The sequence below is a fragment of the Protopterus annectens genome, chromosome 4.part1, assembly GCF_019279795.1.
Source record: "Protopterus annectens isolate FY-2018-M chromosome 4.part1, PAN1.0, whole genome shotgun sequence".
Taxonomy (NCBI): domain Eukaryota; kingdom Metazoa; phylum Chordata; order Ceratodontiformes; family Protopteridae; genus Protopterus; species Protopterus annectens.
In genome coordinates this window covers 364,152,889-364,179,934 of record NC_056734.1, presented here as the reverse complement: position 1 = coordinate 364,179,934, position 27,046 = coordinate 364,152,889, and the positions used below count along the sequence as shown (strand labels likewise).

At 39.6% G+C, this 27,046-nt stretch overlaps 1 protein-coding gene across 1 annotated transcript in view; it reads right to left on the bottom strand.

Moving 5' to 3' along the window:
• CCDC39 (coiled-coil domain containing 39) overlaps window positions 1-27,046 on the bottom strand; it is a 1,972,012-nt gene that overhangs the window by 1,376,815 nt on the left and 568,151 nt on the right. The window contains exon 6 of the mRNA XM_044070181.1: window positions 16,709-16,837. Within this exon, the coding sequence (XP_043926116.1) occupies window positions 16,709-16,837 (129 nt within the window). The remainder of the gene's footprint in view (window positions 1-16,708; window positions 16,838-27,046) is intronic.

The window sequence follows — 27,046 nt, the reverse complement described above, 5'->3', positions numbered from 1 at the left end:
TCCATTTAGATGAGCTCCCCAAGCAATGTCTGAGGCATCTGTCGTTAGAATCTGACTCGCCTCTGGCCGGGTCACAGAGAGTCCCTTGTTTAGGTGACATTCCTGAGCCCACCACAAAAATTCCTTTTGAATGCAAGGTATTATTTGAATGACAGTGTCCAAATCCTGGCAGTGCTGTGTCCATACATTTTGAGATACCATTGCAGCTTCCTCATATGCAGTTTGGCATTGGGAAGCACCAGAATACAAGATGCCATGAACCCTAAGGCTTGAAGGACTGTCCTTGCAGTCAGCCCGGACTGAAGAGATAGTTGATGGAAGTAACTGGAAAGATTCTTTTGTTTGTCCGGGGTTAAAAAGGCCATCTGGGCTGCTGTATTCAGTCTCACACCCAGAAAGCACATGTCTTGAGAGGGTACTAGACTGGACTTTATTTCGTTCACAGAATACCCTAGGCATCTTAGCACTGCTATCACATATTCCAAATGCTGTAAAAGGTCTTCCTTTTCCTGAGCCAGAATCAGGCAGTCGTCCAAGTAAGGATAGATTTGTATTCCTTTTAGCCTGAAGTAAGCTATCACTGGAGCCAGAACCTTTGTGAACACTCTGGGCGCAGTGGATAAGCCAAAGGGCAATGCAGAGAACTGATAATGAGAATCTCCAGCTCGAAAACGCAGATACTTCCTGCAACTTAGTCTGATAGGCACATGAAGGTAAGCTTCCTTGAGATCTAAAGTTACCATCCAGTGATCTTTGCCCAGCAGAGGTAAAAGCTGTTGTAACGTCAACATTTTGAACTTGGGAATGTCCAGATAAGTGTTGAGGATAGATAAATCCAAAATTGGTCTCCACGTGTTCCCCTTCTTCGGTACTAGGAACAGGCGAGAGTAAAATCCTAGGCCCCTTTCTGGCACAGGAACTGGCTGAATGGCCCCTATTTGGAGCAACAGAGAAATTTGCTTGTGCGCCTCTTTTCTTTGTAGAGGAGGAATGTCTGGCATGCCTTTGAAAGGAGGCAAGGTATGGAAATAAAACCTGTAACCGTGGTGAATGATATCCAAAACCCATCTGTCTTGGGTAATTAAATCCCAATTTTCTTTGAAAAGAGCCAGCCTTCCTCCCAAAGGTGCTGCCAGGCGAGAATGCACTGGCAGCTGAAAAGGTAGGTCATTGGGTCTGTTTACGAAAGGACTGACCCCTGCCCTCACCAGAAGTCTGAGCAGGTGAACTCCCTGTTCTAGGCCTAAAAGAACCTTGAGCTCTGCCCCTACCACGTCTAGACCTACCCCTAGACTGGGAATCATAAGCAGGATATGCCCATCCCTTAGAAGGCCAATTTCTACTAAACTTCGGAGGCTGCACCTGCAAAAAATCCTTAACAGTTTGCATAGACTTAGCCTTGTCCTCCATTTTCTTTAAAACTGCTTCCACAGGCGAACCAAACAACACATCAGACTGTAAAGGAGCATCCAAAATCCTTGTCTTAACATGCTCAGCTAAATTCTGATCCCTCAACCAGGCGTGCCTACGAAGAACCGAACCAGTGGCAGCCACCCTCGAGGAGGCCTGCACAGCATCAAAACCACACTGCAAGGAATGCTTACCCACTTGTTCAGACACATGAACTAAATCCTGCAACTCTTTACACTCAATACCTTCTGCCAGAGCATCCACCTTAGACTTCAATTGTGAAAGGAGATAATTCTGATATTTTAACATGTGAAACTGACAATTCAACGCCTCATGGCTAAAGTGGAAGAAGTATACACTTTCTTTCCCCATCTATCCAAAGCCCTTGCCTCTTTATCAGGAGGAACAGGATTTTTAACAACAGAAGCCTTCACACCTTTAGGCCCCTGAGAGACAGTTTCCGGGTCTGCCCTAGGACTCTTAAAAGATACTTATGAGCTTCAGGCACCCTATAGTACCTATCCGGTTTAACTGGGGCAGGAGGCAAAGAATCAGGATTCAGGGAAGCCTCTGCAAAAACATCTTCCACCACATTCAGAACAGGAGGTATAGCTAAAGGCCTATGCTGGGGTAAAAACAAGAATTCCCTAAGCCTCTTCCTGGAATCGGAGAAATCTTGACCTTCCCATTTAAAATGTTCCCTCATGGAATGCAGAGTCTCCGAAAATGAAAAATCCTCAGGAGGAGAAGCTGAAGGAGTAGAATCATCCACATCAGAATCAGAATAAGGAGGATACTCCTGCAAGTCCTCAGCCGAAGACTCAGAAGCCTCCGAATACTGCTCAAAACTCTCAAACTCAGGTTCCACCCTAGGCCTCTTATCAGGAGGGGGCATAGAACCTCTAATCATAGTAATCAAATCCTCTGCCATTTTAAGCATATGTTTCTTAGGCAAAGACCCTGAAGCACTAGGAGAAACCCCCACTGAAGCTAAACTTGGCCTGCCTCTCAAAGAAGCCTTGGAAACAGAAGGGGAGGCTCTGACCACCTTAGGAAGAGAGGGAAGAACAGCCACCTGAGAAGCCCCTTCAGCCTGGCCTACTTCCTGAGAGGACACATCCTGTAACAGTAAAGTCTCTCCCTGAGACTCCAAAGAAACTCCTGGCAGAACCTCCGGCTCCACTGAGCCTTCTAAAGAACCGACGTCCGGGACAGTCGGTTCTTCCACCCTAGGCTTTGCTGCTTTATCCTTGCGCTTTTTGGCCGAAGCGGGCGTCGGAGCATCCGACGGCATTTTATAATTACAACGCTTCCCAAAAACTAACCTGGCACAGTCTAACCTTCTCTTAATAGTGCGTTTGTTAAATCTAGCACAAGAGCGGCATCCAACAACGTCGTGCTCAGGCCCTAAACAAGGTATACACAAAGTATGGTAATCCCTATGAGGTATCTGTTTCCCACAAGAAATACAGTTATTCACTTTTTCTGACATCCGGTTAAATACTGAGGCAAGAAAAAACCAAAATATTCCCCAACGGGGTACTTAGCCAACTTTGATTCGGTCTGAAACTCTGACTTCAGAAACTTTCAGAACGCCAACCCGCACTCGCAAAACTGCTTCTGCATCGGACCATGCGGCAAAAAAGACTGAGGATATGACGTCGGTCATGCGCATTAGTACCCTGACGTACTGACGTCAGTCTAATGCGCCTTGACCGACGTCAGCCATATACTTTGGTATTCGGGCCGACTGGGACAGCGGACTACCCAATAGTTAGGACTGCAGCAATGTGGAATGAAGAACATCTCCACTTCCTGTAAACTCTCCACATCCTGGAGAATATAGACATTTGTGCAGTTACAGAGACTTGCTTTAAAGCTGCAGAGGGCACCCTGACAGTATAAGACTATAATGCCTTCCACACATTTAGACCAGCCACTGTACTGGTCTAAAGGTGGAAGAGTTTCAGTTTATATCAAACATGAACACAACTCAAGGCTGGTAAAACAGTATGACACACTACAGCTCCTCCATATCCAATTTATCAAAAGTTATATGTCCCACATCACAACCTTGCAAGCTATAGGTAACCCCTCCATGACCCAGAAAGACTAAACCACATACCCAAACTTACTAGAGACACTTCTCATTCAACCCAGCACAATGGTCATGAGTGACTTTAAATACCCCATCATTAACTGGGAATCATACACCACCACAAATATGCAGGCCCACAGATTCCTGGACTTTGGAAACACAAGCAGGCTAGAAGAGCTGGTCCATAACAGGGTCACAAATATCCTTAACATGGTTCTCAAAAACACGGGGGAATGAAGCACTCTCCTTAGTGTAAAGTTATCATTGGTCAAGACAGGCCACAAAGCTGTCTCCTTTGAAATAAATATTAAGCCTGGAGCCCCAGCTAACTCAGGAACATTTAAAAACTATTCTAAGGCTAACTAGCTCCTACTAATTAACAGTCTTGCAAAATTCCAAGCCTCCCTAATCCTGAGAACAGAACCACCTATGTGGAATTATTCACAGAAACCATGTAGAATCATGTAAATAGCTGCATAAAGACAGTTGCACCTACCCAAAATAAACAGTGGACAACCTCCAAAAACAAACTACACTGCCAGAATCCCAGTGGTTGTATAACAAAAGAAAGAAAATCATGGGCAAAAACCTGAAGGGAATTCCCTACCAAAGTAAAAAAGTCCCTCAGCAATCTGAATAAGCAACTCAGTGAACTAATCAAGTCCACCAAATCCAATTTTGAGATAAAAATAGCCTCCCGTGCTAAGAACAATCATGATACTTTTTTCAGTTATGACAGTTAGGTCTGCAATCTTAATGCCAACACCCAACAATGTGCTGAACTAATGGTGAATGGAACCACCTATATGAATGGAATCACCTATATGGAGCTAGAGGAAATAGCACATCTGCTGACTGATAAATTTACCTCCAGTTTTATCTCCCCCAACCAGTCACTTGTGCAGAAAATACTTTCCACCATTTCTCCACCAGCTATCATTAGGGAACAGGTCCTCACTGTGCTATTGAACGTCAAGAACATTGCTTTGATGGTCTCTAATAATATCCCAGGATGCTCTTTTTTTAATTTCTCCAAGTCTTTTGGGTTTCTAATACCAGGACAGGAACGGACAACATCCTTAAGTCAAAGTATGACTAAAGTTCATGAAATTAGTATAGTTTCAATCTTTGATGTTAGCCAGAAGTGCTCTTTGCAGCACCCACAATGTGCCCAGTACTGACTCCTTCTACAATTTATATGGAGTTACATGTTATATGGAGTTACATGTATCAGTAACGTATCTAAGTATGACTGTAAAATCTTTTTTATAAGTCCTATTGCTCCTACTACTATTGGAACTGTCTGGATATCCTTCTTCCACACTGCCCTCGTTTCTGCCTGCAAATCCTGGTATTTTATGAATTTGCATCTCTCTGTACCAAAGACACGGTAGTCAAAGGGTGCAGCAATTTCAATGATCAATGCTACTTTTGTCTTCTTTTCATGGACAACTATAGCTGGTTTTCTCAAATCTATTTTATGAACTGGTGGTAATGGGTGATCCCATGTGGTATACACCTCATCATTATCTATAATGCTCAGTGGGTCATATTTCCAATGTTTTTCAGCTACTTCAGTATTATAATGTTTGCACAATCCCCAATACAACAGTCTTGTCACACTATTATGCCTTTCAGCATGCAGTCCCCCTGCTATTAGTATATCACAACTAGCAACAAGATGTACAACTGTTTCCAATTCTGTTTTACAAAACCTACATTTGTCTGTTTATCTCACATGTTCAATGGACTTTGTAAAACAATGTGTACGTAGTCTACTATCTTGAGCCGCCAATATTAACCTTTCATATTTCGGTTTAAATTCACCTCTATTTAACCATTCCTGCATTCAATCCTGAGCGACTTGAGGTGGGTACAAGAGTTTTCTATACTTGCAACTATATTTATGCATTTTCCACACTTCTTTCCTTCTCATCTGATCCTTCAGCTAATAGTCTTTCTGTTGCTTTTTTCTGGCACATTCAGTTGCTGCCTGATTTTTATCTACTTCTGGTTTGATTTCCATTCCCACTTGACACCAATATGCTTCTGCTAAACTAAGAGGGAGGTCAACTTATACTTATTCTCCTCATGTTTTAAAACTTTCACTATGTTTGGGTCTTGTGAGGTCAGTAGATATGTATGCAGTCCTACAACTGCAGATCTATACATATAATCAATTTTGAGGAGGCCCGTACCTCCTTCAGAACAGTGAATATGCAGTCTTGGTATACAGTCTTCTTCTTCTTTCGGCTTTTCCTAACTTTTAGAGGTTGCCACAGAGGATCATCTGTCTGCTCATGATTGACAGTGGAGTTTTACAGTATCGAGTTGCCAGCCCGGCACCCAACCTTCCACAGAAGGCACACACACTCACACCTAGGGCCAATTTAGAGTGTCCAATCCACCTACTGGATGTCTTTGGGATGTGGGAGGAAACCGGAGCACCCGGAGGAAACCCACATGACCACAGGGAGGACATGCAGACTCCGCACAGAAGGCACTCCAGCCGAGAATCGAACCACAGATCCACTTGCTATGAGGCACAATCTTGGTATACAGTGAATTTTATAAATCATTTGATGAGCATGAAGAATACTTGTTTTCCTGTCCAACTGATCCAACACCTTTTGGGGCCACTCATTCACTCCAAAACTGTAAGTTAGGATAGGAAAAGCAAATTGGTTTATAGCTTGGACTTCAGTATTAATTCTAGTCTTCTAAAATATTCCTTATTAAGTTTTATTTGCATTTGTTCATGTTTTATTGTCGATCCTTCATCAGTTCCCATATATTTATACACTCCATCTTGCTCAAGTTCTTTTATATCACATTCCTGTCCCAGGCTGATGCTTTCTTGGTGCTGCAGTTTTCCTGCTTTAAAGGTTGATTTTACACATTTATTAACACCAAATAACATTCTTATATCATCTGAAAAAGTTTTGACCACTTGCAATTGTGCTTTCATTTCCTCATCTGATGAGCTATATAGTTTTAAATAATCCACAAAAAGATGAGTAGTTTTTACACTTTCATATTTTTCTGGGAGCTAAATTGTAGCCATGATCTAATCTGTTAAATTGACAGCTTAATGGGCTAAGGGCAAGACAAAAGAGCAGCGGTGATTAAGAATCACCCTGGAATATCCCCCCTTTGAATTTTTATCCCTGGAATAAAAATTTCTACTTTATCATGGCTTAACTGCAAAGTGGTTTGCCACTGTTTCAAGGTCACTTTACTGTAATCGATCAGTGTAGGGTATATCTTATATATTTTTAAGCACTCTCTTATCCATGAATGTGGGATACTCTCAAATGCTTTTTTGTAGTCTATCCATGCCATACTTAGATTCTTCCCCTTTTTACAGTTCATCATTATGATTTGATTTAACTACAAATGATCCTTTGTTTCATATGACTTTCTTTGGTTACCCTTTTGTTCTATTGCCATGATTGAGTTTTCTTCTAAATGAGTAGAAACTCTTTTGGCATCAGTTCCAGTGTATAGTTTATATGCTGTCGGAAGGCAAGTTATTATTCTATATTTCTTAGCATAGCCTGCAGGTTCACTATTAAACTGGAGTATTGTATTCCTGTTGTTAACCAGGTTGGTGTTTGTTTGGGGTGCACATATAAATAGTTCTTACCCATGGCTAAATCTTCATGCAAAGATTTTAATCCTTTCAGCCAGGAGTTAGGCACCACATCTGGGCCTGGGGCTTTCCAATTAAGAGCTTTTCTTAACTTTGTTTCATTCTATCTGGCCATTACTTCATTCCATTTCATATCTTGTAAATTGAAACTTCTTATTCGTTATTTTATTTTTTCTATCCATTCAACATCTTTGTTACGTTCCACAAGATCTTTAGAAATATTTCTCCAAAATGTAGCTATTTCTTCTTTTTTCTGGGTGGTGTTTCAAGTCCTTTTGCCTTGTTTCCCAATTCTCTATAAAACTTTTTTAGGTCATCAATAAACTGCTTATTTTGTACTTTTCCTTTATATTTATCTGCACATCTTCCAAGTTTTTCTGCCTGTGCTATTTTTAGTTTATTATTTGTGTTAGTGCGTGATAGATCCTGATCTCTTCTGATACTGTGCATTGCTTTTATCACATCTAATATTTTTGCTGATCTGTTCCTTCTTCTATACTCTTCTAACAGCGACACATCTTGTCATAATGGCTTTATAGTTTTCTCTATTTGATACTTCCGTGATGGCATTTGATTTCTCCCCTTCCTTTCCCTTACTGCCCTGTGTTTGTGTGGCAAGAATTTATCCATTATTAATTTAGCTGCACAGTAATATACCCTATTTACTTCTATTATATCATAGTTCATAGGTTAGTTCACAGGTTAGTTCATAGGTTCATAGGTTAGTACTAAGCTAACTGCCCTTGCGAGCCATTGTAAGCCTAGCCAATTATCCCTTCAGAGACTCAAACCCTGCACCTTGTGTTTGTAAGGCAAACACCTTAACCATTAGGCCACCCTCCCATCCTTCACATGAATCACTATGAACAGTCCTAATTATTGTTTATTTGTTTTATCAAACGTCTGACTTTTTGGGTTTTATTGACCTTCTGTAGTCTATTTCTTTCACTGATCATAATATGTCTGTCCATCTCTATTAAATCATGTAACTCTTCTCTTAGATCATTTTCTTCTAAACTGAGGCCACATTATTTGTTCTCCATTTCCTCCAGGCATTCTACAGAAAGTTCCAGAACATCTTCCTGTGACACATTCTCTTCAATTTCATCCTGTGTCATCCGTTGCTCTTTCATATGGTAACTTACTGGTTTATCACTCGACAACATTGACTGCGTCACAGAGTTGCAACAGTTCCCTGTTCCTTCCCTTGCTAAGCAACTCCAACTGAACTTTTATACTGGTTTCCTATGGAAGGCTCCAAAGTATCTTCATATGGCAACTCATCACACATTTCCTGTGGTTTGTTACCATGTTCCAGAGACAGACTCGGTCGAATGGTCATAACATTGACTCACATTCATGAAAACTGACATTGTCAAAATCCAGTATTGCTGAAATACAAATTGAATACGATCTTGGGACGAGCACTAACATGACTTAAGATGGGGGCGAGATTTGTACTTACGCATTATTGGTGTTCAACACTGCCAGCATTCGAGGTTCAGGTTTCACTTGAAATGAGTTCGACTGAGTCCATCTCGGGAACATGACAGTAAACCATTTCCCGTGCCACTGTATTTCTCTTCAAATATCTTTGGTGCTGCACTTTTTGTATTGATTAGTTTTACTTTCTCCTTTGCATAAATATTGTACCATATTAAATCTCTTTTTCTTTCCCATATCCACATTTCTTCTTCAGATGTCTCCTGTTCCTCCTGTTTCTCCTTACTTGGGGGATCTTGTTGTTCTAACACGCTGTGATATAACCTATGTTAGACCTTCTACATTAATACTTCACTTTGCAGGTATTCCATAACTTCATCTTCTATTTTGTTTTAACTTCTACTTTACTAATCTTCTGCTTTATGTTCCTTCTTTGTGATCTTATTTTTTCTATTGTGAAACTTTCCATATATGGATGCATTTGCCTGCATTTCTCTTTGAATATCTTTGGGGATTCTTTTTTATACTGATTAATTTGGCTTTCTTCTTTGCATAAATATTGCACCATGTCATATCTCTCTTTTGTTCCCATGTCCATATTTCTATTCTGTACCTTTACAAAATCCCTTGATTTTGTTCTTTATATTTTTGTACTTCCTCAGTGACTGCTTTTTCCAAACAGCCCAATGTTTCTCGGCCTATATAATGTTTTTCATAAATCTGTTCTATTAATGAACACAAATTTTTATTTGAAGCTTCTGACAAGATTTCATGCACAAGTATTTTCTTTCCTCTAATTTCTCTTGATCTTTTCTGTATAGCTTCTGTCTGGAAATTCTGGGCTTCTTGCATAATAGTAACATACATAATTTCTTTCTTATTCTCAGTAGTCCACTCTATCATCTTTATGGCTCTTTTTTGGCCTACCGGTTTTTGTGATTTGAGTGGACCACTACCTCCTTCTACAACAAGGGGGTCTCTCATTTTTTTCAATTTCTCCAAGTCTTTTGGGTTTCTAATACCATGACGGGAATGGACTCCATTTCTAAGTCAAAGTATGATTAAAGTTCAAGAAATTAGCATTGTTTCAATCTTTGACGTTAGCCAGAAGTGCTCTTCGCAGCACCTGCAATGTGTTCAGTAATGACTCCTCCTGCAATTCGTATGGAGTTACTTGTATCGGTAACATATCTAAGTATGACTGTAAATTATTTTTTATAAGACCTGTTGCTCCTACTACTACTGGAATTGTCTGGGAATCTTTCTTCCACATTGTCCTTGCTTCTGCCTGCACACCCTGGTATTTTATGACTTTGTGTCTCTCTATACGTGACACACTGTAGTCACTGGGTGTAGCAATTTCAATGAGCAATGCTACTTTTGCCTTCTTTTAATGGGCTACTATATCTGGTTTTCTCGCATCTGTTTTTTGAACTGTTAGTAACAGATGAACCTGTGTGATATAAATTTCATAATTTTCTATGATGACATATTTCCAATGTTTTTCAGTTACGTCAGTATTATAATGTTTGCACAATACCCAATGCAACAGTCTTGCCACATTATTATGCCTTTCAGTATACACTCTTTCTGCCATTAATATATCACAACCAGCAACAAGATGTGTGACTTTCCAATTCTGTTTTACAAAACCTACATTTATCTGTTTCTCCCACATGTTGAATGGACTTTGTAAACCAAGGTGTACATAGTCCAGTATCTTGGGGCGACAATATTAACCTTTTGTCTTTTGGTTTAAATTCATCTCTCCTTAACCATTCCTGCGTTTGATCCTGATCAATATAAGGTTGTTCAAAAATTTTCTGTAGTAACTATATTTATGCATTTTCCACATTTTTGCCTTCTCATCTGATCCTTCACCTTATATTCTTTCTTTTGTTTTTTTGGCACATTCAATTGCTCCTCATTTTTATTTAGTTCTGGTTTGATTTCCACTCCAGCTTGACGCTGATATGCTTCTGCTAAACTAAGCAGGGAAGTCATCTTAGATTTATTCTCCTCATGTTTCAAAACTTTCACTATGTTTGGGTCTTGTGAGGTCAGCAGATATGTATGCAGTCCCACAACTGCAGATCTATGCATGCAATCAATTTTGAGGCTGCCTATACCTTATTCTAAAAGTGGAATATATAGTCTTGGTGTGCAGTGATTTTTATAAATCATTTGATGAGCATGAAGCATCCTTCTTGTTTTCCTGTCCAACCTATTCAACACCTTTTGGGGCCAATCACTCCAAAACTGTAAGTTAGGACAGGAACAGCAAATTGGTTTATAGCTTGGACTTTGTTCCTAGATACCAATGCTGTTTTCAATATTAATTTTAGTTTTCTAAAATATTCCTAAGTTTTATTCACATTTGTTTGTGTTTTACTGTGGATGCTTCATCAATTCCCAAATATTTATATACTCCCTCTTGCTCAAGTTTTTTTATATCACATTCCTGTCCCAGGCTGGTGTTTTCTTGGTGCTACAGCTTTCCAGCTTTAGAGGTTGCTTTTGTACATTTATCAAGACCAAATGACATCCTTATACTGTCTGAAAAAGTTTTGACCACTTGCATTTGTGCTTTCAGTTCCTTTCAGTTCCTCATCTGATGAACTATACAGTTTTAAATAATCTACAAAAAGAAGATGAGAAGTCTTCACACTTTGTTGTTTTCTGGGAGCCAAATTGTAGCCATGTCCTAAATCTGTTATGTAGAGAGCTTAATGGGTTAATGGCAAGACAAAAGAGCAGGGGGTGACAGAGAGTCACCCTGGAATATTGCCCTTTGAATTATTATCCCTGGAATAATATTTTGTCTTTTATCACGGCTTAAATGCAAAGTGGTTTGCCACTGTTTCATGGTTGCTGTAATGTAATCGAGCAGTGTAAGGTATATCTTATACATTTTTAAGCACTTTTTTATCCATGAATGGTTAAATGCTTTTTTGTAGTCTGTCCATGCCATACTTAGATTCTTGCTGTTTTTACAGTTCTCCATTATAACTTTAGCAGCAAGTGAGCCTTTGTTCCATATGACCTTCTTTTATTACCCTTTTCCTCTATTACTATGACTGATTTTTCTTCTAAATGACTATAAACTCTGTCAGCATCAATTGGAGTGTTTAGTTCATACAGGGGGGTCTCATGAATAGGATGAAACATGATCTGTCAGACCCATTAGAGTCTCTATGTAATCATAGCTCCTAAAACAGCTTTGTGCCTAATGAATGGAGGACTGCAATGGTTATCCCTTTACACAAGGGGGGGGGGGGTCTTCCACAGAACTAGGGAACTAGAGACTCAAGTCTGACTAGTCTAACATGCAAGCCATGGAAAGAATTCTCATGGAACTGATAAACAATGGCAAAATGCTAGGCCAACTCTTTTCTTAGGTTCATAGGTTCATAGGTTCATACTAGGCTATCTGCCCTAGGGCATTTATAAGCCTAGCCAGAGTGTGTTTGGCTTTCGCCACCCATTTTAAATTAATTTTGCTATGCCCTTTTTCGAGGTTAGTATACTGTGCCTCTGTCTAACAGTGACACAGAAGTGATACCCGGGGTAAACCTACGATCTCCCATCCACTCATCAAGATTCCTCTTAAAGAGAGTCAATGAGGGACTCTGCCTAACCTGGACTGGGATTTTATTCCAGAGTGAAGGGAGCCTCTGGGTTATGAATCTGTCCCTCCAGCATGTCCTATTTATTTCAGTGCTGAGGTTCAAGTCTCGAGCGTAGCTCGATGGGATTTGGATTTTCTGAGGTGCAGCATGTCCATTAATTCCGGGTTGGACATGGCTTTATACGTCAGGCACAGATCGCCTCTGAGCAGGCGGTATGCCACTGAGTAGAGCTGGAGTTTCTTTAACCGGGCAGCATATGGCATCTGTTTGAGCCCTTTGATCCTCTTGGTGAGGTACTTTTGGGGTCTTTCCAGTTGCTGCAGGTGTCTGGTAAGGTACATCCCAAAAGAGGCATTGTACTCAATTATGGGCCTGATGAGGGATGAGTAAAGAGGCACGATGACCTCCCCTGATCTAGATGTGAATCCCTTCATGATTAGGTGGGCTATATAAAATGTTTTTCTAACCACTTTGGCCATGTGGTTGTCAAATGAGAGATTGCTATCAACTTGGGTCCCCAGGTCCCTAATTACTTTTTCCGTACTTAATGGATTACCACCTATGTGGTAATTTGTGGGCACTTTGTTTTTGCCAAAGGGGATGACTATACACTTTTTGGCGTTTAGCTTGAGGCCATGGCTCTGGCACCAGTTGTCTGTTTCTATGAGGCCCTTTTGGAGGATGCTTGTGTCGGCTGGAGAGTCGATTATGGCACCCAGTTTGCAGTCATCTGCGAACTTGGTCAGCCACAGTCCTTCCGTGTTGGCCTGTACCTCCGAGAAATATATACCGGACAAGAGAGGTCCCAGAATTGAGCCTTGTGGGACGCCACTTGTAACTGGTTTGGAGTCTGACATGGCTCCAGCAATTCTAACCATGTGGGTTCTGTCCTTGAGCCAGTTTGCAACCCATCTAGTGACATAGGGGTTTATATTTAAGCTGGTGAGCTTATCTATAATGCCCGAATGGGGTATTGTATCGAAGGCTTTTGCGAGGTCCAGGTAGGCTGTGTGGACCACCTTCCCCTCGTCAATGGCCTTGGTGACTGTCTCAAAGAAATCGACCAGGTTTAAGAGGCAGGATCTGCCCTTAACAAAGCCGAACTGGGTAGGATCCAGTGTCTGTAGGTCCCCAATATCTTTATCTACTTTTTGGAAAATAAGGCAAATATCAGTCAACGGCCTCTGGTTGACCAAGTCTGCAGACTATTGCAAATTACGCACGGTCACTGAATTCCCTAAAGACACAGATACCCTTCAAGAGGGCCTGGCACAGACAAAAAATAGTGCAAGGTACCAGTGGTCTAAACCCCAATGTGAAAAAATGCATCACAGTACCCTCTGGAAAGATGGCCATCCCTGGTTACTACATTGATAAAACACTCCCTAAAAGTAGACCCATCGCAGTCACAATTTCCCCTTAAATTTTCCTTGACTTGGAACCTTGGGATGCAAAGTAGCTGTATTAAGTAATCTCAGACTTTTCTCAAGAGATAAGACAATATTGGAGTTAATATATAAGTCGTGGGGGTACAGGAGGGTAGAGGGGAACTTGCCACCCTGCAAAAAACTTTAAAGGAGAACAGTGACTGTCAACATTTCCTGCAATTCTTAGTTTCACTGTTTGTTTTTTCATAATTGCAGGACCCATAATTATGGGTCTCAGAATTACAGTAGGGAGTCAATAATACCTTGGTCTTAACTTTCCCTTAAATATGCCTTGACTTGAAACCTTGGAATATAAAGTAACTGCACCAGCCATATCATAAGACAAATGACCTCTGTGATTATTCCGTTTCTTTACCTGCAGTGTTCAACACACAAATTAATCTTTGTATAATGTGATTATATTTTTACTTCCTCGGAGCTTATCTCCCCGGGCCTCTACTGAAAACGGACATATATCCAGTTAGACTAGCCTGGTCAACAAATGTAAAATAAAATAAATAATAAATACATAAAATATGCACATCATAGTGCTTTGAAGGCCCTTGATTCAGCAGTTTTTACCTTAACAGTGGAACTCCTCTTTAGATTTTAAGTCTACTAAATTATTAGACTTTAAACCAATACCCCAATCTGCCTCAGTTGGTGGTGGTTCAGGTGGATATATAAGATCTCACAGTATTTATCAAAAAAGTAGAGGAAGTTCCCCAGTGCCCTGGCCAAACTTTCTCTAGTCAGAATGAAGATCACCTCTGGTCTACATGAAAAGAGGCTGCTGGCCTAGTGGGACTAACTCAATCAACAAAGAGTAAATTAAAAAAAACGTAGTACACCTTTACGAACTAAGTACTAAGCACAGAAGCCATGTGATCAGCTGGGTGTTGATACTTGCGAGTAAAACTACAAAGAAACATAATTTCTGCCTCATATATTCTTAGGCTCTAAATGCTGATGCTTGCTTAACCCAATAACGTCTTTTCAAAAATGTCAGAACTTGAGTCTCTTTTCCATGGCAGAATTCTGAAATGATAGTAGACTGGTACAAATCCTCTTACAATATCTGTCCAACAATATTCCATCCGTAATCAAATGTGAAGTACCTTCTGTTATGGAATGTATCGTTATGTGTATAAAAATATGTAGGAACTTATTTAAGTTGCAGGATCTGATTTCAAAGTACTGTAAAGAAAAGGTATTTCTTTATCAAACTTACATAATAAGTCAGTTAATGTTTGAGTTGTAGCTCAGGATGGCAAGAGTATTTTGTCCAGAAATCTTGACACACTTTGAAAGGAGAAGATACTTTTTCCAAAGATTCATGGAATTTGAGCACTTGTGATGAGCTCCTTTGGGAGGAAGTGTGTGAAACTATTTCATCAAAATTTTCTCCAGTTACACTGATAACCTTATTAGTTAGGACAGCCTGAAGACTATGAAGATTTAGTTTCATGATCAGAAATAATAGGGTCTATATTAAATCAGCAAATGCTTAAAAAAGCGAACGCTGATTTATCGACCCCTTGTAAATGAAAGCTTACAATCCCAAACACTTAGAACAGCGATTTTTTTTCCAAGGGAAAAAAAATCGCTGTTTCACAAAAAAATAAATAAATAAAAACTTCTCCCCCACACTCCCCCTACTTAAATATACCAACTCTGAGATCGCACTACAGTGACGAAAATGGCAAAGTAACGGAGGTAGCTAAGCGATTTCTTTCCCAGGGACAGAAATCATTTGTATGTCGTTTCGCTATTTTGTGCTTTCAAGTTCGATCAAGACGCATTTGAAGGAATGCGTCTTTGATCATATAACAGTAACCTGAAATAATATACTATGAGTAGAGGGGGTAAAAATGTAAATGTACACTCATGTTCATTTGAAAAGAGAACTCTTGGCCCTTTTCAATTAATAAAGGACCTTCAAAACTCCTGGTGTAGATGAAAGGTTTACAAGCAATAACTCCAATCTACCATATTGGTCATTATAACATACCACTCTAGGTACCAAGGACTTTCCATCTGATGCTGAAAAAAAAATCTCTGCCAAGCCTTCTTCAGTTTATCTCAACAGGAAGAGCAATCAAGGAAGACATAGCCCTGGGCTGTACAAAGGTAGCCTTTTGTGACTAAAAAACTTTTGGCTCCTTTACAAAAGAGACCTGTGGCTGAGTAGTCTTGAGTTTCTAGTAACATTTGGGGGATAACCAACATCTCTACCTTGGTTGGTACCAATGCAGATGCCTGTTTAAACTCAAGTGTAGGGTCCAGAGTCAGTTGAAGTTCGCTCAGCATAAAACAAAACTGAACTTTTATGGCTGCAGGAATTCAATAAAATCAAATAGGCTAGCCTCTGTAAAACAAAAGGTGGAAGGAGAAGTTCAAGAATCTATAGGCAACAAGACCTCCAGTTTCATGTACTCTGCTTTTTTCCCAAATATGCATTTTGACCTTTTCTGACTTTGCAGATTTAGTGAGATACTTCATCTTTGACCAAAGTCTTTTCCTTAGTAGGTTGTTCGGTAAAACATCTCTTCGGGTAAGTCACTTAAGTGGGAGATAATATGAGAGAATGTGCACCAAAGTGAGATACAAAAGGCTCAGCTACAAGCATATCTACAGCAGTATACATCTGACAAGACTACAGCGGTCTTTACAAGAAAGAAAATCATTGATTTTGGAAGTTCAGGCCACAAAAGGCACAGGCAGGTGGAATATAACCCAAATGCTATAATTTGCTATTACAGTGACTTTACCCAAAGAAGATAAATGCTTATGACAGAGTGTTTTTTTTTATTTTACACTAAATTCAAAATTGCAAGGCAACATGAAGGTAAAGAAATGCAAGGGTCTCACAATTGTATTAAAATAATGAAAACAAATCTGAAAATGTTAAATACAGTGCGTATGCATACCCAAGTATAAAATAGGCAACATAAATGAAGAAATACTGAAAATAGAAATTTTGTGCAAAGGCATATAATTCTGAGCATTTGTTACACACAAAAAATGAACATTCTATAACATTTCTTACCAGTGCACAATGGTCCATTTCTTGATCTCTCTTTCGCATTTGTTCAATAGTGCTCTCCCACTGTCGAATTAGCTCCTGCCTTTCATAATGGGCTTTTCGAAAATCTTCTGCTGCTTTATCCAACTCAATCTGAAAACAAATAACCAGACTACAAATGACTGATACTTTTAGTGATTTTAATGTCATATGCAAACACAACTCTACTCCAGGCTTTAGAGAGAGAGACATAATGGATAAACTACATTTGAAGGCAACTAAAATACCTGCATTTTCTTCCCACAAATTAGCATAAACAGAACAACAGAAATGGAGGCAAGAGTAGGTATGTAAAATTTACAACAAACTACTAAATTAAAACTGTACATCAATCAGTATTAAAAATTTTACCTATCTTCAAGAAAAATTTAGCTTATCAACAGTAAATTATAAATGCCATATAGAGTCACCATACCAGCCAAACATTTAATTTCTTCAAAAATTCATTACCCCCTCCACTGCACCATTTAAATAGTAAATGACTTTTACTATTTTATGTAATGGCAAGGGTGTTAATATAGACATGGTGCAATGCAACTACTACAGGGCCAAGAAAATGAAAATGCCCAGTTCCACAGATGGTGAGGGGAAAGATACAGTGCTGTATTAGTAACAAACAGATGAAAACTCTTCAGCAATGGGTGAAGCTTTAGGTATCCACATCAATTGAAATAAACTTTTGTTTCTGTTTTTCTTATAATTCACTGGCCCAAGGCCCTACCTGTGCCATTTTCTTTCTTACTGTCAGTACTGCAACCGAATTCACACCTATAATAATTATGGCCAGGTTCTTCATGCTCATCCCAAGTAGTTGCAGGCACAACGTACAGGTATACACAACATGAACAGGAGCATGCTATCAAACTAAGTTGGTGAATGTGATTCTCTGACAAATGGCAATGAAGGAAAAGTGCTCATAACTGAATGAGATAAGGCTGTGGTTGGAACAGTTTTTTTTAACCTCCTTTGAACATACTGAGTCTTAAAAATCTGCAGCTGTTTTGCAATTGCTACAAAGTTTGCACTGCAGCATCCCCGCTCAAAAGTTTTTGTCCATTTCCTGCCAGAGATTTTTTTTAAAGCCAGCCATACTGCATGTAATATCATAGGGACTCTACCCAACCTGCGAAAATTCTTTTTATGACACCTTTCTCAAAGATTTCTCAGACAGCAGCAGAGGGTTCTGCTTTAACTATTACTTGTTATTTTCTCTACATTTTTATGACATAGTTAAGCTGTTAGGATAGGTTATTTGCATACCATAAGACAATAATGCGGATCTTTATGATATGGGTATCCTTCATGAAAATTGTCAGCTGTTTCCAAATTTGTGAACTGGTTCATTGCCTATAACTTAAATCATGTGCATTACTGTTAGCAAATAAAACCCGGTGGTTTTCTAATGTACACCAGTCCCTTATGTTACCTTTCAGCTTAAAGATCAAAGACAAAGGTCCCAGATCATAATCATTTTTAGATAAAGGTATTACTCAAAAATGTGATAAAAAGCATTATATAAACAAGTAGTGTGCGGTAATATGTCAGGCTTTTATCTTATGACTGTAATAATCATTTTTGTCATAAAATCACAAGTTTTAGGTATGGCACATGAACAAACATTTGAAAGGAATTTAGTACTGCTTTATTGCTTCTATCAGAGAAGTCTATCAACTAATGCATAGGCATCTAAATGGGCAGAATTTTTTCTTTTTACTGAATGTATTGTATAACCAGGTAAATGCAATGATCCAGTGCACCCTTTTACGCAGTACAGCCCTGAGTGGTAACTGAAAGGATACTGAAGAAATTCAGAAATGACATCAAGGAAATAAATGGTAAAGAAATGGAAGATATATGCTTACTTTAATGCTGGATCATTTTCATCCTAGTCCTTCCAATATTACTGATGGTTACTTGGTTTCTTGTTGGATCTGATCAGCCTTTGCTAGTACTCCAAGCCACAAGCTCCTTTAAGATCTTTTCACTCTCATACTCACCTTGAGCTCTACACTCCTTAGATCAAGTTTGCTAACTAATCATGGAAGGCTAATGCTGATAGAAGAGTGTAAAGATGGAGAGAAGAGCTTTCAGATGGTCTGCCAGGTCCTCAGTATAATGACAACTTGGAAAGGGGATGGAGAGAGTGATGTCATACCAGATGGATTAAGATGCAAAGATCCAGCATTATGGTAAGTACATCACTTCCATATCCTCTTCATCCTGTCTGATCCACCTGATGGGTTAGAATCCCAAACTACCAGAACACCTGAGTGGCATCATGACAGGATACCCTTTAGGACTGCTGCCTCAGTAGAGCCTTGGACATGGACAGTATATCCAATGTATAAACATTTGGCAAAACTACAATGTAGACCAAGTTTTCTGCAGCACAGATTTCATCCACAGATGAATTCCTAAAACAGGCTGTGGGCACTGTTAGTGATCTTGTTGAATGTGCCTTTGGTTTGCTTGGCAGAAGTTTATTTTGTAAAGTATGTGTAAATGAAATACAATCAGGCTGGAAACTTTCTGCCCTAGTCTGCTGGAAGAAGTAGAGATGGATAACTGTTTATCCTTCAAGAAAGTTTTGATCACGTGAAGGTAGAATCCAAGCTGTCTATGTATGTCTAAGATATATATTATCACTGGTTAGAGTAGTTGAAGATGAAGATATGTAGATGTAATGAATGGCTGCAGTAATCTTCTCAGGTAGCACTGAAACAAAAGAAGGATTAGCCCTGAAGGAAACTCTATCTTTGTGAAAGATTAAATATGGAAGACAAGGTGGAAATACCTAAAGTTCTGAAATGCATTTGGTTGATGTTATTGCCATTAGAAAAAAAAGTTTTCTAAGACAGAAATTTCAGCGGTGTAGATGAAGCAGGCTCAAGGTTTCTTATTCAAAGCAGAGGTCCTAAGGTGAAAAAGGGGTGGGGGAATTGGCATAATAGTTATGGTCTTTGCCTCACAGACACAAGGTACAAGGCTTGACTTTGACCACAAGTTATTGGCTAAACTTAAAATAGCCCTTTAGGGCAGTTAGCCTAGCATTTGCCTATGAACCTATAACAAGAGGTCAAAGTTAAAAGGTTCCCTTTGGAAAGTCCTTTCACAGCTTGCAAAGGAAAGGATGTTGATGCCACAATGAAAGTCTGAAATACAAGTAAATTGTACTTTGTTCAAACAATTCTGAGAGAAACTACAGAATGTCTGAAACAGAGACAGAGACAGAAAAAGGGTAAATATCTTGAATAGATACCAATACAGAAGAAATTATTTAATTTGCTTAGGTATACTTGCTGGTGGATTCCTTCTAAGATGCAGAAATAATGTGAATTATTTTCTAGGACAACAGTTTTTTGGGGGCATTAAAGGAATTGGAGTAACCAGATGGTTAATTTCAGGTTGAGTACGTCCAGGTTAGTCTGACCAGATGGGTGAGACAAGGGATCTGGTTGGCGATCTAGAAGCCATGCATGCTTCCTCAAGTGAGAAAAAAAAGTTATGTACTCACCATAATGTTCCATGTTTGTTGTCCGTAATCTCGTCTTCTTTCTTGCTGGTTGGGTTTGGAACCGAGCATCGGTCCTAACTCTGCCTTATTACTAGGCTCGAGAACTTCCATTGGCTCAAGGCTAAACCCTATCCCATGATGCCCTGGGAAGGTAACCCAGATCTTGTTTGCAAGCTACTAATAATAACAAAGCTTTTACTCCAGACCAAATACTAATCATTCACAGCCTACGTCTTATGAGGCAAGAAGGGAACCAGAGTATATATGTAGGCGATCTCCAACAAAAAATTCCTCTCGATCCTCCAGGAGCGAAAGTAGGGGGAAGGAGGTTGGGATGCAAGAAAGAAGGTGACATTATGGACAACAAACATGGAACGTTATGGTGGGTACATAACTTCTTTATGTTATATTGTCCTATCTCGTCTTCATTCTTGCTGGTTGAGACAGCATCCCCAGCACCTTCTTTCTTGGGTGGCTCAAGGGAATAAGCTCTTCAGAACAATGGAACCAAAAAATGCCCTGTTCTCGGAGGCCATGTCTACTTTGTAACGACTGATAAAGGTATGGGGTCTGACCCATGTGGCTGCAGCACAGATCAAATCCATAGGTAACCTGGCCAGGAAAGTGGCCGAAGTTGAAATTGTTCTGGTTGAGTGGCCCGTAATCCTTCCTGGCAATTGTTTATGCTGACAAATATATGCATAGGAGCTAGGGTCAGTAAGCCATTTTGATAAAGTAACCTGGTAAAAGTCTCTAACTTTTGGCCCGAACAAGGACGAGCCGTCAAATGGGCATTTATAAAGGAAGACTTAAAGGGTTCAGAAAACTCACAAAGGCACATCCAGGAATGTCTCCTCAGAGCTATTCCTGTGCCTGCTGCCCTACTCGCTCCATCGGCTGCATAGGTGCCAGACAGGGTAAACTCTTTTAGGAGATCCCTCTAAAGTCGGGTAAAATGGGATAAATAGTTCAGTGACCTAAGAGTAAAGCCCGCTGTAGAAAGCATATGCTTCCCATATCTGTCCATTGTTCAAGAGTCCTTATTCGTCGGATGGACAGATGAAGTTTCAGCTAATTCCTTCTTGGTGGCCGCTGCCACCACCATAGCATCTACTGGGACACCTTTGGTTAAAAATTGCTTGTTGTCCGGGGCAGTAATAAATTTATTGGGCCTCCTCAGAACAGGCTCCATGGATGCTAGGAAGCCCCATGCCTTTTGACTGACTATGCCAAGGAGTTGGTCGAAAAGCAAAGACACTCAAGAGTTGGAGGGTTGAGATACAAATGCTTCCAGGTATACAGACTCATCTTCAAAAGGGGAGAGGGTCTTCCGCCACCCCTCTGCCTCAGGATCTCTAAGATGTCTGAAAAAGAGACATCCTCAGAGGGTGACTGTGGGAACCCTTCTGAAACCTCTAAGTCTGTATCCGACGTGACAGACTCAGGGGAGTCTAAATGTTTCCTCTTACAAGTCCTCACTGAGTAGACCGGTTCCAGGGTCGGGGACTGGCTCTTTTTGGCTCTGAGTCAGCTCCGATAAAGCTGGTGGAGCTGCTGGAGTTATCTTCTCAGGCCTGGCAGCCTTCGGGTCCGAAGTTACAGGTTTTTCAGGTTTCTTGGTCAGCTCAGAAGCCGGAGCCAAAGCAGAAGATTTCCTTGAAGACTTTTCAGATGAAGATTTAGAGGGCTGATTCCCTTCAATAGTCACATCAAATGGTCCCTTAAGTAAACCCCTTAGGATAAGCTTATTTATATGCTCCTGCAGGACACTGGAACTGAAACCATGGCAGACAGAGCAGGAGTCCTACAGATGGACTGCACCTAAGCAATATACACAGCGAATGTGGCCGTCAACAGGAGACATCCTCTGTGTGCACGAGCCACACATTTTAAAGCCAGATTTCTTGGCTTTCTTACCAGAATCTTTAGACATTTTGCACTAGTCAGCAACAAAGAAAAATTGGTAAATATATCCCAACAGTACTTCTACCAATTGATACACAAAAAAGCACAAGAATAATACAATTATGACAAAAAGCAAAAATACTTTTTTTTAATTGGGGAAAGAACCAAGAAAAAACCGCTAGCGGAGAGGTCTCTGATTTAAACAGCAATCTCCTCTAACCAGATGAGACATCTCTAACTGAAGTGAGGAAACCTCAGGAACAGGTAGTAGAAAAAGGGAGGGAGCCCTCTAACTAAGATGGGGCTAAAACAACGGGGACAAAAAACTAACCATCTAAGTTAAACAGGTTCATTCAGGACAAACTTAAAACTAGGTGGGAGAGGAATAAATGAGGCCTACGACAATGACGGCACACACAACAATGCTACAACCAGTGGAAAAAACACAAAAAAGGGAACACTAAACTATCAAACTACTGCTCTACACTCACTAGAGAAGTTAACAGCTATTACACTAAGAAAATAGCAGAAAAATATATCAAAAAAGGTAAATAAACAAAGACTTAGCCTGAGCCAATGAAAAGCAATCCTGAACCAGCAAACTGGCCAATGAGATCTGGGAAACTGTCGCCAGGCATCATGGGATAGGGTATAGCCTTGAGCCAGTGAAAGCTCTCGAGCTTTAGTATTAGGCAAAGTCAGAACCGATGCTCGGTTCTGAACCCAACCATCAAGAATGAAGGCGAGATAAGACAACATAATATGCAAAGATTTGCAACTGGACTTTCACTTATCCCTGTGTTGGGCAGAGGTGGCTTGTAAATGCTCTACAACCTAAAAACAATTATATACTCCTAGGTGAGTTATCGTGAGAATTATATATGGGAATACATGGGTATGTCTAAAAAGATCTTTTGCGGTAGTTAGCCTAGTAATCACCTATGAACCTATATTACTGTTGCATTGTGATCAAATAATTTAAAAATAATCAGCCACCTAAGGTGGACACAATGAATAAAATGGGTGGAAAGTACAGCTGTGTAAGTAAACTTAACATAACGGGAGATGTCTGAATGATCACTGCTGCAGTAGCATAAGCTATATAGGTTATGTGGGAGCGTGGAAGGTGCCGTAAAGCTTTGGAAGCTGTCTGGCTGTTATATCCTTGAAAGGATATAACCAATACAGCTAAGGCTACTGCAGCAGTGATCAATACAATGAACATTTTGAGGTACAGATTAAGAAAATATGAGTGACTGACATCTTCTGAAGTTTGAATACATTTAAATGTTCTTTGATTTGATGGGCAGGGCTAATGTGTGTTTTACTTAAACAAGAACAAATATATCACTGTGACCATTATTATTATTACTATTTATTTGATCAGAATCAGACATCTAAGCTGCACATAGTCAATAAAGTGTCTGTAATTGGTGGGAACCTATGCAGTCTGTGGATGAAAAATTGCATCTGCAGTTGCTTGATTACAGTCTTTGATCTGGTCTGGCATGACTAGTGTACAAGTAAAACAACTTGAAATACATTACTGTAGCTTTTATTTACTTATTTTACCATGGGCATATTTTCATTTGTTCATATTCAGACTTCTAAGTAGAATACACTGTCAACATAAGGGTTATTACCATCAGAAATGCCTGAAATTAGCTCTCTTTCTCAACTTAACTGTGTCACGTACTCTGAAGAAGAAGACTACTTAGCATGTGCAGCATTGTCTGATCAACTGTTTATATATAAATGAAACCCTTTGCAAAGCCAACCCTGCCTATAACATTCTAATCCCATTCCTTTTAACTCATTCAGTTGCTTCCTGTAGCTCCCACCCCTGCTTTGAAGCCACCAGCTACCATTAGTGGAGTGCCTTCTACTTCAGCAGCCAAATTGAAAGCTAACAGAAGGATTTATATTCCCCTCTTACTTAGAGTTAGAACAAGGTAGTGATGCCCATTATCCCATTTCCTCTTTAATTTAGATTAAAAATATTTGATAAAAGGATCGGGGGAATAAGTGGGTTAATCTTTATCTAGTGGGAGATGAGCCCATTAAACTTTCACTTTACATATATAATATTTCACTTATCCTAAGCTCTCCAGTAGAATCTTTCACAACAGATTTAAAGATCACTGATGTATACAGTAAATTTTCTAACTATAGTCAGAACAGAGACAACTCTTGCATACTCCCTCCAGATGCACAACAACAAATGAAAACAGTGATACTGGCTGGATCTCTCTAGTTTCAAGTATTTGATTTTTTTCCAAGTCCTAATATCAACGTCTTGAAAGCAGGAAATATCCAAGAGTCCAACAGGTAAGGTAATGGTGGTGCTGGATACAAGTATAGTATGGATTTGTTACCTTTATTATTTTTGTTTTCCTCTTATTTAATGAACTGTTATCTGTTCTCTGTTGCTCAAAATGGTCATTTGCTTTCACTTACTTAATAATGAATTAAATACATAAAGAAACAAAGAAACAAACAAATAGCTCAATCTTCCACTCTGAATGACAGATGAGGACTGATGTCCTGAAAATTAACATTTCACATGGCAAGCTTTATCTGCTATGCATCCTTTCAGTTGCTCTTAATAGAAGGTGGTTCACTTATATTACCAGGTATTAGATAATTTTCTACAAGATCAAATGTTGCAGAACTGCTTATAACAAACTGGGTTATCCAGTCAAAAATGGGGGTATATCTGCCCTATCATTTGAGATTTTTTTTCTTACAGAAGTTATAATGCTGCTGTTTTAGGTATCAGACAAGCTATAAACGTTGACCTAGTCTGAATCTGGATATTCAAGAAGGCAGCACTCAATTAGCATAATATACATGTAGAGGTTATTTTTCATAATATATCACATCAGCTACAAGTCAGTTTGAAATACTCCCCAACAGAGTCAAAATGAAGATATGAAATCATTTTCATATCATATGAAATCATTATCATAAGAAATTATCTTAACATACTGCAAGATGGTCTCACAGCAACTAATGACTGGTGCCAAAGTCATGGCCTCAAGCTAAATGCAAAAAAATGTATCATCATACCATTCGGCAAAAACACAACCCCTGCTGATTACCACATCAATGGCAACCCCCTAAGCACACAACCTGTGGTAAGAGACCTGGGCACTCAAGTTGATAACAACCTCATGTTTGACCATCATGTAGCGGAAGTGGTCAGAAAAGCCTTTTACTTAGTTCATCTCATAAGTAAAGGGATTGCATCCAGAAAAAAAAGGAGTTTATTACATCTCTATACTCCTCCCTCATAAGGCCAATAATTGACTATAACGCCCTGTTTGGGATGTACCTCTCCAAACATCTGCACCAACTGAAAAGGCCAATGAAATACTTCACAAAGAGAATCCATGGCCTCTAACACCTGTCTTATGCAGACAGGATGAAACCATTATCACTCTACTCGGTATCGTACAGATTGCTCAGGGGTGATCTGTATCTTGCCTACAAGGCCATCTCAGACCCTGCCCTACTAGAGATGCTCCATATCCATAAGTCTAACTCTTCACACACTACCTGCTCAAAAGGCCTGAATCTAATATGCAACAACAACAAAACCTGTTAGAGAGACAGGTTTATCTCCCAGAGGCTGCCCTGTCTCAGGAATAGACTCCCCATACACGTCAAACAGAACACCTCACTGACCCTCTTCAAGCGCAACCTTGATGAGTGGATGGGCAACCACAAATTTGTCGCAGGGATTCCACCTGTGTCCCTCACTGACAGGAGTGACAGGTGCTGACTGAGGCTTCTTTTTGGGGATAAACTCTTAGCTAGGCTTGTAAGGGCCCCAGGGCCATTAGCCTAGTAACCCTTCCATGATCCTATGATAAGGAAATGTGTCTGTAATCATTTAGAATTTATTCCCAGGATAGTTGTGGAGCCACCAAAATTACTGCAAGAATATTACTGCAGGCTTACAGAGATGCATATTACCATAATTAGTTGATAAAAGCAAACTAATGGGTTTTGTTGCATTCAAATCAAGGCTAAGTCTATGTGAAATTACTATTTTTAACTTTTTCAGTTGATGCACATCACAGCAACAAGCATGTTAAAAGGAACGTGGATAAACAAGCTATCCAGCTAGATGAGAAAAGATAGTGGAACAATAAGTTATCCAGCTGGACTCCAGAAAAAAAAAACAAAAAACAAAAGCAATTCTAGTTTAAAGTAATGCGTCTTTTATGATGCCAGAGACCACTGAGCTTAATCAGAGAAAAACAGATAAATTTAGTCACAGGTCTGTTGCAGATTCATATCCCAGTCAGATGTTCTAAGCCTGGAACTCTGAATCTCTGCAAAGTTAAAAATGCATACCAAAGGGTAAAAAGGTCACAAATACAAACCATTTAGTAAAAGCTGTAAGAAAGACCCAGGCAAGTTAGAGTCTTCATTGTGTAATACGTTAAAACTCCTGTAGTGGAGACCTATGGGATATATGCAAACTCTTAAGGATATACCAGTGTTTCACCTACACAACTTCTGAATGTTTCTGACTTTTTTACCTTTTTATGTCTTTATGGGTACATTCAGGCCTATAAAGTCAAACTTCACTAGTCCTTTTTTCTAGCTCATTATTATAGCATAAATATATTGTTTAGTCATACTTTGGAAATACCAAGGTTAAAAATTAGCATGATGTTCGTAAATGTTAGAATGACTGCAAAATATCCCAAATAGCATCTAGACCAAAGGGTAAAAAGGTTACACAGACAAACCATTTAGTAAAAGCTACAAGAAAGACCAAGTCAAGCTAGAGTCTTCACTGTGTAATACCTTAAACCTCTTGCAGTACAGGCCCATGGGACAGATGGAAATAATACTTTAAGGACATACCA